We start from the raw sequence: 13,700 nt of genomic DNA, 5'->3' as shown, positions 1-13,700 counted from the left end.
GTAGTTGATATTATCCACCTCATGCAAGTTCATCCCTGTTTTGAGTTGTTTGGAAAGTAAGTTAATGTCGAATTATCATCTGAGGAAATAAAAAAGTAAAATACAGTGCATTTTTAATCAAATTTTGCATGAAAAGTCCTATCCTCCTCCCCAGCAGCCTGATTAAATAACAGCAAAAGAAAGTAAAAAGCCAGAAGCAAAAACAAAGTGTGCCTGATAGTATTCATGGTTCATTCACGGTTCATTCACTGCACCAGAAATGGAAAGTCTAGCCAAGCGCAATGCACTGTGGGATACAGTATTCAATGCAGTTCGAAGGTCATCTGGGTTTTCCATCCATACACATTTACATACTGCATATTACTTTCATTTAAAAATAGTCATTGAGATCAGACCCTCGGTCGAGTGTTTATCAGTATTCAGCAGCACATACCTCAAGCTTTTTCTGTTTGTGTAAAAGCAGTGGGGGGAAAGGAAAGCGTGGGATGTGAAAGAGAGGACAGAGCGAGAGGAAAAGACGTGTGTCTGAGAGAGAAAAAATAGAAAGAGAGAAAGAGAGCAGAGAGTTTTGTGCAGTCAGTCCTCAGCAGGAAACTGAAGTCATCTCACATGGAAACGCACACGAAGCGCTCTTTCCTTGCCGTAGCGCACTCACGATCCCTTGGACGCTCCGCTCAGAGGATGCATCTCTTCAAGTTCTGTTTCGGAAAGCCGGTAACTAAACTTCCATAGGGAGGGATGTTGTTGGGTTGAGAGGTTCTTTGTGTTCTTCCAGCTGTTGAGCTTTTCTAGACGGAGCAGAAACTCGCTGCATCATTTGGTGAAATCTTTAGTTTGTGCTTTAACCAGTTGTGAAGTTTGTTGTTCTTTTGAGATCTGCCAGAACTGAAAGTGGAAAATCAGGAAAATTTAAAATTGTGACCTTTAAGCCTGGAAAAGTCATGCAGATTTACATATTCTTAAAAAGGTAATGGGCATTTCTAAAATTAAAATAAGAAATAAGTTTTTAAATTAAGAACATTATTTAAAAATAGAATTAAATATTTATAAAATACTACAGATGTAAATTATTAAAATGTTTTTTTATTTTATTTTTATTATTAGTACTGGCTGTAGTAGTATGAATGTGTTTATGTATTTTATGTTTGAGATTTCAGGGAATTTAAAAATGTGATTTTCCAAGCATGGAAAAGTCATGCAAATAAATATAATCTTAAAAATGTTTGTACATTTCCAAAGTGAAAATAAGAAAAAGTTTTAAATTAAATTAAATTAAATTTAACATTATATATTTAAACGTAATATTTAAATAGTTTAAAAAAATGTTAGATATTTAATTATAAAATATTACAGATATATAAATATCAAAATGTTTATTATTATGATATATTTATGTATTTTCATGTTTTTCAAAACCTTTTTTAATTTTAAAATTGTGATTTCTAAACCTGGAAAAGTCATGGAAATTAATATAATCTTAATACAAGCATGTTAGTAAGAAATAAAGTGACCTTATTAAATATTTTTATTTATTTATTTTACTTTTTTTAAATAAAAAATAATGTAAATAATTGTCAATTAATTTTAAAACTATGCTGTCAAATCAAATAATTGTGATTAATTTAATCTAACAAATGTTTGTGTGTGTGTGTATATATATATATATATATATGCACAAATATATTTACAAACTTTGATGTTAGAAGCAATTAATCGCAATTAATTTTGACAGCACTTTTCTCAATTGTATTTTAATTGTTGTTATTATTCTTTTATGTATGATTTTAAATTTAATAATCACAAATGACTGGAAAAGTCACAAAAATTCATCAGTCATGTGATGTGGGCACCTGATGATGACATAATCAGATGGAAGTTTATCTCATGAATGCTTGATAAATTCTTTTCTTGAGTGTGAAGAATGATTTTCCATGTCTTTGAATAATGGATTGTGTTTGTCTAGAAGCCGGAGTCAAGGAACTCGAGGGGCAGTATCGACCGGGAGGATGGTGCTCTCCAGACCCCGGTGAGTTCCCATAATTCCCTGCTTGTTTTTGTTTCTTCCCAGAGGGAGATTTACCGTGGCGTAGCGAGGACACAATCTGTTTCTCACTTCCTGTTAAGAGTTGCAGCCAGTAATACCGATCACACTCAGCCAAAATCTTCCAAACAGATGAAAAGTGCAATTCCTGAACTCGTTCCTGAACACATTTGAAGGAATTAATTTACCAAGGAGCTGAAACAGAGGAATCTGAAACCCTGGGAGGAGAAATAACAGAAGGAGGGTAAATTAAAGGGGCATCATGGGTGCTTTTCTGTGGTCACAGGCGGGAATCCCAGTGCCATCATCATCTCTGACATTTAATGAGTGAAAAACAGGCATCATCTCGTAAGAGCGCCACAAAGAAGCCTCGTTTATTGCCCATAATTACAGAAGATCCGAACAGATGCAGACGAAAGCCTGGGGAGACGATGTGTTTGCTCAGATTAGTTGGGTGAAACTCATTTTTGGATTTGGCCTCTAAGGTCCTGAAATATGTCTGGCTTTCCCACAAACTACCCACAATTCCACAGGGCCCCGGTGGGCAGCAGGAAAACCAATGTGCGTTTTTAAACGCTTGTCTGTGATTGTGTTTTCTTGCAGATGGGGAAGCAACACGTTTACCAGCCGGTTGGTAAAGCAGGTATGAACACAGCCAATGAAATTCCCCTTTTAGATTTAGAGTCCCAGAGACAATTCTAGGATTTCAATTTTAGGGGTGCTCAGCCCCCAATGAGGGTATGATTTAAAAAAAATAATAATTTAATATTGTTTGTATACTAGGGTAGGCATGAACAACACAGTAGGTTTTACACTATCTAGTAAAACCCTGAATATTGAAATAATTTTAAATAACCAGCTAATATTAATTAAGAATATAGACAAACTTTATATTACTGTAATTGTCTAGAATGGAAATATGTAGGTAAAATATATTTTTTTAAATATTTTTTTCAACACGTAATGTTTTCAACACTATTATTTTAAGTACATTTGTGCAGTAAAATTAACTTTAAAGAAGATCTACATTTATCATTTTCATTCTTGGAGATAACATGGCAAATGTATCATACTTTAGTGGAGGATTTCTGTCACCTGGTGGAAAACAAACACTTTTAACATGAAAATTACAGGAAATTACACTATAACCAGTAGATGGCAGCAGAGGACCACTCATAAGCTCATTTGCTATTTCCATAAATATATTATAAATATAAATAATAATGTAAAAATATATTTTTATTATTATTCATTTTTATTTTTTAAACTAATAATCATAATCATAATAATAATATTATTATTTTTATAATTTTTTTTTATTATTTTTATATATTTTTATTACATTATAATGGAAATTTTGTAGCACAGTTTGCAAAAGGTACTTTTTACACTCAATGGTAATGTTTTTGTGGTATCAATTTAATATTTATGTAAATTTGATACATTTAAAACGTGTAAGATAAAGCAAACAAACTTTAACAGAGTAATTAAAATCACAGTACTTACATTTAGGTATTTGTTTACGGTGTCTGTTAATGTCGAAATAAAAAAACGCTAAAACTGTCCTGAAAGAAAGCAATTGTCTCTTTTAAGACTTTTCATTTAAATTTTTTATTAAATTTCCATAATTATTTTTAATGAGTCTATAGAATTATAGTTCTTAAGAGGTTTGCAGTTGTCAGGCAACATTTTATTTAGCTGCATTAATACTGAATGGTGTGTATTCATCATCAGCTTTGATCGTGTCTCATCCAATCAGAATTGTTTTATAATGACTAATATGCAAATTTTAGCCCAGAATATTATTTGAATATTATAACACTGATCGCTTGTGTCCAACAGATCATGTGGCTCCTCCAAAGAAACCGCCCCGTCCCGGTGCTCCGAGTCACCTGACCAACCTGAACCCAGTGGACAGTTACAATGAGGGCGTCAAGGTACTTCCTACAGAGTTTGAACTTAAATTAACCAGGCATGATATTGCATTAACATCTATCAGAGGTGAATGCTGAGATGTGTGCGGCATGCTGATTGGCTGTTGTGTTTTGCATGTCGCTCTCACGAACATTAAACTCCACGAACGCTTGAGTTTCCCGGACAGACACCCACACGGAGTTCGCATACAGTTGATCTGCGTCAGCAGAACACGGTCGAGTGGATCTGAGCTGCAAAATGTAGATGATATTACAGCCAAACCTCAAAGAAAAAGGCACAAACATTCACTCCGTAGTGCAGCAGAAGTTCAGCGAATAAAACCATCACTTGTGGGAAAATCCACATCCATCCTGTTTTCTGACCCTCTCCTGCATGTCACAGCTGGCTTCATTTAGTATTATATATATACTAATATAGTTTTATTTTTATATTTTCTGTTTTCATTTTAATTTTAGTTAAAGTTTTTGGTTCATCAAGTTTAACTAAATGATAATATATTTTTAACATTTATCCACACTCTCTCTCTATCTCACACACACACATACACACACACTCAATTGCGGCAAGAATTTTTTGGGTAACGTGTTTATTTTTTTCGTGGCTCTTATATAAGAGGTCAACTTTGCCTGCTTCTATTTTTTGGTTTTCCTGTTTTCTTAAGCTTCCAGTGGATTCTCAGGAGAAGCCTTTGAATATTCAGCTGGGTTAAATGTTCCAGAAAACACGGAAGAATTCATTTTTCAGATAATCAAGAGAGAAGATCATTTAGTGTGTTTCACACACCTGTCTGCAAATCTTTGCTGAACAGATTAAATATTTTAAGTTGGATGTGAAGTATTCCTAGGTGAAATCAACTGTCAATCATGATGTGTTCTAAGAATGTTTTGCTAATGTTTCCATTCTAAACGTTCAAAACGTCCAGTTTATTAAACTTTTTTAAATATGTTTTGGCTATGTGAACATTAAAGGAACATTCCATTTTGCGAGAACCTTGCAAAAACATTTGCTAAAGTGCGTTCCCTGCTAGCTGGGATTTTTTAGGGGGGGATATCCATGTTTATTTTTTCAAAGAAGTACTTTTTTTCTCTTTTTTTTTTTTGTGCTTTTTTTCTTTGAGGCAGATTCTTGTGCGAATCCTAACACTTTGAAAATTCAACAGTATCAAAATCCACAGAGAAGCTGAACTAACAAATCCCGAGACCTCCGTTCATGTTTCTTTTGGATGTAATTTAACATTGGAAACATCTGTAGTCAAACAGCCATTTCCCATCACACACCTCAGTCGTGACACCTCCTCTGTACTTGTAGCTGCATGACTTTATTTGTTTTGGTTTGTTTGTTTGTTTTATATTAACAATGATTTGTTCTGTTTTCCTGCATCCCGCTTCCTCCCCCCACACCCGCTCACCTGCTTTATGATGCACTGTTGCATGTAGCCCTGGAGGGTAAGACCTGTGTGTGTGTGTGTGTGTGTGTCTCGTCAGTGTGTGTAACTGAGTTTCATTTCAGAGGCTGTGTCCTCCGGAGGTCGCATTTGAAGGCTGCATGTGTCATCGAGGCAGTCTCATTTAAGGAAAGTAACTGTTAGATTGCAAAGTAAGAAAGAAATGACAGTATTTCACACCTCACAAAGAATAACAGTCAGTTTTATTCTAGTTACTTTTCTTAAATAAGACACCCTTGATGACGTATGCAGCCTTCAAATGTGACCTCGGGAGGACGCAGCCTCTGAAATGAGATGCAGCATGTGTGTTCGTTATTCACTGTATGACCACTAGCGGCCGCTGTTCTCACAATCATCTGTTTAATGTCAACAGTGGTTGTTTTTTATTTACAGTGATGTGCACAGATCAATCATGGACAATAAATACATTAAGAGAGTTTTGACTTTAAAGGATTAGTTCACTTTCAAATAAACTTTTCCTGATAATTTACTCACCCCCATGTCATCCAAGATGTTCATGTCCTTCTTTCTTCAGCTGAAAAGAAATGAAGGTTTTTCAGGAAAACAATCCAGGATTTTTCACCATATAGTGGACTTCAATGGCCCCCAAACGGTTGAAGGTCAAAATGACAGTTTCAGTGCAGCTTCAAAGGGCTTTAAACGATACCAGACGAGGAATAAGAGTCTTATCTAGAGAAACCATCGGTCATTTTCGAAAAAAAAAAAAAAAAGTAAATGTATATGCTTTAAATAAACAAATAATCGCCTTCCAAGTGCTTCCGCCAAAACCACACTTTTGTATTCTCCAAAAAGCTTACGCTGTATTTCCCACACCTTCCTTATTATACTTACAGACAAAAATGCAACTTGCACTGCGTTCATTCTGTAAGTTGAATAGGGAAGGTGAAGAAAGAAAGAAAGACATGAACATATTGGATGACATGGGGGTGAGTAAATTATCAGGAAAAATTATTTTGAAAGTGAACTAATCCTTTTAAAGAGTTACATATAAAGAAAAATACATTCCTGTATTCCAGGAACATATATACACATATTTCTGTTGAAAAATCTATTTGAATTGTACACAGTGTTAATGATATATTTATTAATTATATAATTGACCATCTTCATAAAATTCCAATTTTATTTTGATAATTTCATTTATAAATCACATTGACTGTGTAAAATCTAAAATCTTGGAGAAAATCTTGAAAAAGTCAAGGAAATTCACTGGTCTAAAAGTGTGGGAAACCAGAGCTGTGTTCGAAATCGCCCTCATTCATAGTTTGTGCTTGCTGTTTAATAATCATTTGAAACTGGCAGCTCCAGCAGTAATGAAAAGATTTATCTTGAACTCTGTCATGGATAAACCTTAATTGAAACATTTAATAATCAATTCAAAAGGAATTCGTACCTGTATAATATTACGCTGAACACACATTTGGAAAATGTATGGATGGATGATTTGGCTGAAGAGGGAATTCATTCACGACCCTCACAGTGCATTATGGGCTATCTCTAGCTGTTGAGTGTACTTCAGTTGTACACTCGTTATTGTGGTGCTTTGAGTGCACTCGAAAACATCCACTATGGCCACTACAAATGGCCGTCTCCTCAAATACTACCCTATTTAAGGGCAATTTCGGACACAGCCCATGTTTCTTCTGTGGTTCAGTAGATCATGTCGAGCAGCTACTGCCCCCTGCTGTTTAAATCTAGTACTGCAGCACAGACACTGATGTTCATGTCATATTTATTCTCAGATCCAGCCTCAGGAGATCAGTCCACCTCCCACAGCAAACCTGGACCGCTCCAACGATAAAGTGTACGAGAACGTGACGGGACTGGTGAAAGCCGTCATTGAGATGTCCAGTCGGATCCAGCCGGCCCCTCCGGAGGAGTACGTCCCTATGGTGAAGGTCAGGAACCTGGGAATGCTGGGATAATCACATGACTGCCGTCACTATCTGACGTGTGTTTGATGAGTTCCTCTGGTGTTTCCTCACAGGATGTTGGACTGGCCCTCAGGACGCTACTAGCGACGGTGGACGAGACGATCCCAGTGTTACCGGCCAGCACACACCGAGAGGTGAGACCGCATCATCACGGACTCTCAGCACATTGCTTCACATAACCTCTCTTGATTGGCCAGCTTTTGTTTTAATCACGCTGGTTGATCATACAGTGTTTTTATTATTATATATTCTAATAAATAATTTTACAGAATAGTGTTTTACTATACTAATAGGGCAAACTATAATTAATTTATTTTTGCTTCAATAACCATTGAATTATTTGCTTTCCAATAATCAGCTGAAAATTGTCATTATTCTATTATAAAAAATATTCATTGTTTGCAGCAATACATGCTATTCATACTGTTTTGCAGTATTTATTGTGAATTATCAATTATAATAATGATTCCAATTTTATTCTGATAATTTCATTTATATAGCACTTATAATTATATTACTTATAGTTAATTAAATCATAAAAATGTCAATTAAATTTTTTTATAAATTTAAAATAAAAATCTAAACAAATATTTACTAAAAAAACATTTTAACATGCTATTTAAAATATTAATAATAATAAATAAAATTTGTTTAAATCGAATTATATATATATATATATATATATATATATATATATTATAATAATAATAATTTTTATTATTATTATTATTATTATACTTATTACTAAATGCAAATATTAAGAAAAATAAGAAATATTACTATTGTTAAATAATACTACTATTTCACTGTAAAACTGAGTGTTTAGTAGTAGTAATAATAGTTATTTAGAAAAATATAATAGTAATATTAATAGTTTTATTTTACAGTACAAATTTAATTTAATTTGTTCATTTTCAAACATTAAACCACAAAGCTTTTATTTTGGCAGAAAGCCACAGAGAGCCCTTAAAGGATTAGTCCACTTTTAAATAAACTTTTCCTGATAATTTACTCACCCCCATGTCATTCAAGATGTTCATGTCCTTCTTTCTTCAGTCGAAAAGAAATTTAAGTTTTTGATGAAAACATTCCAGGATTTTTCTCCTTATAGTAGACGAAGGTTGAAGGTCAAAATTAGTTTCACTGCAGCTTCAAATTGTTCAACGCGATCACAGATGAGAAATAAGGGTCTTATCTAGAAAAATTATATAAGTTTTAACCATAAATGCTCATCTTGAACTAGCTCTCTTCTTCTCCTCTATTAGAATTCCAGCAGTATAGACACTGCTAAGTGTATTACTGCCCTCCACAGGTCAGAGTTTGACCTAAATTTTATATGCAATATGCTAGTTCAATAGTATATAACAATTAGATCAAACTTTGACCTGTGGAGGGCAGTAATACACTTAGCAGTGTCTACACTGCTGGAATTCAAATAGAGAAGAAGAAGAAGAAGAAGAGAGCTATTTCAAGATGAGCATTTAAGGTTAAAACTATAATTTTCAATTTTTTTCAGAAAATGAGCGATAGTTTCACTAGATAAGACCCTTATTTCTCATCTGGGATCATGTAGAACAATTTGAAGCTGCAGTGAAACTAATTTTAACCTTCAACTGTTTGGTGCCCATTGAAGTCTACTATAAGGACAATAATCCTGGAATCAAAAATCTTCATTTCTTTTCGACTGAAGAAAGACATGAACATCTTGGATGACATGGGGGTGAGTAAATTATCAGGAAATTTTAATTTGAAAGTGAACTAATCCTTTAAAGAGGTTGATTAGGAGTAGTTTCATCAGAGCACTGATATGAAGCACTGTTACTGCACTGAACACTGCTCTCTCTGTCCTGTCAGATCGAGATGGCTCAGAAGCTGCTGAACTCTGACCTGGCAGAGCTCATCAGTAAGATGCGTCTGGCGCAGCAGTACATGTTGACCAGCCTGCAGCAGGACTACAAGAAGCAGATGCTGACCGCGGCACACGCGCTCGCCGTCGACGCCAAGAACCTGCTGGACGTCATCGACCAGGCGCGGCTGAAGATGCTGGCTCACAACCGGCCGCACTAGTTCCTCCAGGATGGCTGGATCATTACCGAGGGACGCGTCGCCACAGGAGGCCAAAAACACCTTTAAACGTTACAAAACAGATGCTACATAAACATTTTTAATAGAGATTCTTCACCAGGAGAGGATATTGCAAACATATTTTTGTTTTATAACCGTTAGAAGCGTCATGTTCGTTTTATTTTGTATCCAGAAATGAAGTTCGTCTTTGTCGTCTTACTCAAACCTGCAACTGGAACCCGTTGAACTCTGAGCCGAGTCGCGCTCGAGCTTCTCCAATAATCCAAAGGCTTATCAACATGTGATTTTGTATTGTGGATATGCTGATCTCAGACTTCAGTGATCGAGGTACATCGAGGGCTTGTGCTTCAACAACATCCTCTGAGAAACTCAGGGGTTCGACGTCTGAAACGCTCTCATGTGCAGAACTCGCCACGACTCTAAAGCCAAACCACAGATTTAACAGATTTTTAAAGGAATCACAGCTATTATATAGAACTGCTTGACAAAGAGGGAAAATCAAGTCGCCCTGACGTGAGCATAATATTACGCCAGGGGCCGAAGCGAATATAGTCACATATCAGTCACTTGAAGCACATATTGGTAAAAATGATATAATCAAAGCTGCCTTCTGATTTCATTTCAAGAAACTTTTATTCTGTAAAATCATGTTGTTGTTTTTTACCACACACTAGGGTTGAATCGACCCCTTTGAGTTTGAGCTAGAGTTACTTTTGTGTACAGAACAATCGTGAAATCCATTTTGTCATTGATATAAATTATTCTCAGGAAGAAGCAACTGTACAGATCTTTTAACTAATAAAATGTTATCATTATCTTTAGCTGCATGTGTCTTCGTCTTATTTCTGCTGAATTCTGATTATTTGTTTTACTTTTTTGGGTTCGTAATAAAAGGTTGAGCTAGTAATGATTGGATTTTTAAAAATCAGGTTATTTTAGTTCGTAGTTGTTTCATTTACTAAATGAGAAAATGAAATTCTATTTGGGTGTGAGCAAAAACATGGTGTTTTTGTGTGTGCCCCTTTAAATGCAAATGAGCATTCCAGAAGAGGGCGGAGCTTTAACAGCTCAACAACAACAAAGCTGGAGAATCTCACGCAGCCAAAATGAGGATTGTGAGTAACGGTGTTCAGCCTTACATTGTTCAAACCGGAGTCGACACTGATGGAGAGACTCAGGAAGAAGTTACAACTTTTAGACGTTTCTGAATGGTTAGTGGATAAATTGATGTAGTTGCTGTGGAGTTGATTCAACTCATCCACTAGCATGTGCCGTCATGTTCATCTTTTGTGTTGAATTGACCCTCGTTTGTGAAGCAGTCCGGCGTAAAATGGCGGCATGTCAACAACACTCTACTACAACAACTCTTCCTCTTCTCTAAAGCAGCCCAACATGGCCCCGCCCCCTTTGTTGCGTGTTCTTGGGGGCGGGGTTTATGTAAATTTTAGGGTTTGTAGTTGCATTGCATTTGCATTGTGTAAGAAGAATGGTAAGGCTGTGTTGGACACTGTAATCATAATTAGTCTCTTGATTTCTGTCTTTAGAAAAGTAGGAGTAATGAATAAATGACTGGGGGGGTTTTGTCGCCTTGTTTCACTGAAACCTTATGATTACTTTAAATTCATACATTTTTTCTAAGCACTGTTAGTTATTTCAGGTGGCGTTACATATCTAAGCCATCAAAATGTAAAAAAAGATACTGAATGTTGCACAATCATATGGATGTTAAAACTTTTAGACTTTAGGCTAAGCACCTTATAAAGTACATCATACAAAAACAAAGCATATTCCCCACATTAAAAGAAAAGGCGACAGGAACTGAAGACTTTCCTCCATGTAAAGCAAGAGCTGTAACGCAGGAAAATATGGTAAAATATAAAAGTGATAAGATTCTATTAGCTCACATTAATTCAGCTCAGGTTAAATATTAAGATACCACTCACTTTAATAATGCATTACTAAATGTTGAACACCAAGATTAATGCTTTTAAGTATTTTTGATTCATTCATGTTAACTTACGTACTTAGAGTGCAGGCATTTTTTGGGTAATGCCTTCACTCTATATTAAAAACAGCACTTACTATATCAGCTTTTACTGTTACAAGAACTATCAGGAACAAAATTAATCCTCAGCTTAAGCTATCCCAGACTAAAATGCATGTTTGAGCCATTTTAATTGAAAGCATTGTTTTGTCTCAAGATGCACACTAGTATTGTTTTCCTTCTAGTTTGTTTATAAAAGCTACTTCAATATCCTAATTGAACCAAGACCAAATCCTGGCTCTGTGAAACCGGGCCTGAGTGACTTAAATTAGCGAATAAAGCAGCAGCCCAGCAATGACAAACAGCATTGACAGTTTCAATTTTTTTATTAAAAGAACTGATTTAGTCGAAAAGACCGAAGCCCATGTCGTCATCAGACTCCTCGGACTCTTCTTTCTTCTCCTCTTTCTTCTCTTCCTCCTTGGCTGTAATGCAAACAGAAGACGAAGTGAGAGTCTGAATAAAATCAAACCTGTGTTGAAGCATCTGAACAAGCGCGTGTCGTTACCTGGAGCGTCTCCACCTGCAGGAGCAGCAGCAGCGGAAGCGGCAGCCGGAGCAGCTCCACCACCAGCACCAACGTTACAGATCAGACTGCCGATGTCAATGCTGGACAGAGCCTGAGCACAGGAAATGACATCAGACACTCTAACAGTGCAGTACTTAAACCTTAACACTCAGAATCAAGATGCAATACTTGAATTAAAGGGTTAGTTCACCCTAAAATGAGAATAAAGCCATTAATTACTCATCCTCATGTCGTTCTACACCCGTAAGACCTTCGTTCATCGTCAGTAATTTGTGTTCTGACGATGAACGAAGGTCTTACGGGTGTGGAATGGCATGAGGGCGAGTAATAAATGACATTTTCATTTTTGGATGAACTAACCCTTTAAGACACTAAGGTCTTCTGTACTTGATTTGACTTCTACATAATTGTAGGAACAATGTTTCCCAAACATCCACATGTAACAGTTTCCATCACCATCATGAAGGATCTTAGGGATGCAACGGCTGGGAAATAACCCACCTTAGCGAAGAGACCAGGCCAGAAGGGCTCGATGGTCACACCAGCAGCCTTGATCAAAGCGTTGAGCTTGTCCTCCTGCAAAACAACCAGAAAACATGAACACATCAGTTCAGTTTGATTTGGATGCATTAATATGGTACCTCAGATGCTCATAACATGGTACTGTCAAAATGCTAAACACATGGTAGTACCAGGGTAATGTAAGATGATGTGATACAAAGGTATTCTTCCTCGAGTAAGGTGTAAATATCATGATATAAATATAGTAATGACTAAGTATTTGATCAATAGTCATCATACCATTTACTATAGTAATGCAGTGATTAGCATGGTAAGGTATAGTAATCATATCAAGGAGGTAATACTCTATTGTACGATTACCAATTGCAGATTTTAAGAGTGAAGCACTTAAGTTTCACTAAATAACAGTGTTAAAAAGTGGTAAATATTAAAACAGAAAACGCGCGCGCGTCTCTACTACTTTCCCACAACGCGTTCAAACTGTCGTTTTCAAACATTGTTTAGGTTTTAATAACACATTGAACATGTACAGAAACAAACTAGCCTACATATTAGTGTAAATCTCTTAAAATCACTGACATTTATGAGCGTTATATGTACACACACAGCGTCAGTGTCCCGGATGTTCATGTCGCGCGCCGGCTCGAGCCCTCACACTCACCGTGACTGTAACTTCATCATCATGGAGGATGAGAGCGGAGTAAATACAGGCCAGCTCGGACACAGATGCCATTGTTCTTTCAGCAGGTTACTGTTTCAGACGTGGATGCCTAAATTTGACGGTGCTAGTCGCCGGATTCAAAGGCCTTAGCTTCGAGCGAAGAACCGAGCACCTCAAACACAGCGATGACAGTGAACGGAAAGGGCCGAAAAAGGGCGGGGCGAAACTTTATATAGCATTATGCGTCACTTCAGTGGGCGGAGACAAGCGCAGGGAACAGAATGTGATTGGCCTGTTTGTTCTGTCAGTTATTTTTGACATCCGCGTTGTATTTATTAGTTATAAAATTAAAGTATAAATATAACAGGAAAAATATAAAAAGTGAAACATTAAATAGTTTTTTTTTATTATTTACATGTAAATAAAATGTACATGGTACTTCAAAGTGTACCATCTAGAAAGACAATACTTATTTTTAATGCAT

At 36.0% G+C, this 13,700-nt stretch overlaps 2 protein-coding genes across 8 annotated transcripts in view; one reads left to right on the top strand and one right to left on the bottom strand.

Annotated features, from left to right (window-relative positions):
- Positions 1-10,281, top strand: part of ptk2aa (protein tyrosine kinase 2aa) — a 63,295-nt gene extending 53,014 nt beyond the window's left edge. For 6 of the 7 annotated variants that reach the window (XM_067411534.1, XM_067411531.1, XM_067411537.1 and 3 more), the window contains 6 exons: positions 1,964-2,026; positions 2,645-2,684; positions 3,884-3,978; positions 7,184-7,339; positions 7,429-7,509; positions 9,230-10,281. In XM_067411534.1, the coding sequence (XP_067267635.1) occupies positions 1,964-2,026; positions 2,645-2,684; positions 3,884-3,978; positions 7,184-7,339; positions 7,429-7,509; positions 9,230-9,442 (648 nt within the window). In that variant the 3' untranslated portion in view covers positions 9,443-10,281. The remainder of the gene's footprint in view (positions 1-1,963; positions 2,027-2,644; positions 2,685-3,883; positions 3,979-7,183; positions 7,340-7,428; positions 7,510-9,229) is intronic. The other variant, XM_067411533.1, reaches the window with a different exon arrangement.
- Positions 10,282-11,811: 1,530 nt separating this feature from the next.
- On the bottom strand, positions 11,812-13,409 carry rplp1 (ribosomal protein lateral stalk subunit P1). The gene is made up of 4 exons (XM_067412101.1): positions 13,217-13,409; positions 12,535-12,609; positions 12,013-12,124; positions 11,812-11,929 (listed from the first exon to the last, which is right to left on the bottom strand). The coding sequence occupies exons 1-4, from the start codon at positions 13,286-13,288 to the stop codon at positions 11,847-11,849; spliced, it is 342 nt and encodes a 113-aa protein (XP_067268202.1). The 5' UTR covers positions 13,289-13,409; the 3' UTR covers positions 11,812-11,846.
- Positions 13,410-13,700: the final 291 nt, after the last annotated feature.

Source organism: Chanodichthys erythropterus, chromosome 15 (assembly GCF_024489055.1).
Source record: "Chanodichthys erythropterus isolate Z2021 chromosome 15, ASM2448905v1, whole genome shotgun sequence".
Classification (NCBI taxonomy): Eukaryota; Metazoa; Chordata; class Actinopteri; order Cypriniformes; family Xenocyprididae; genus Chanodichthys; species Chanodichthys erythropterus.
This window is presented reverse-complemented; position numbering and strand designations above follow the sequence as displayed.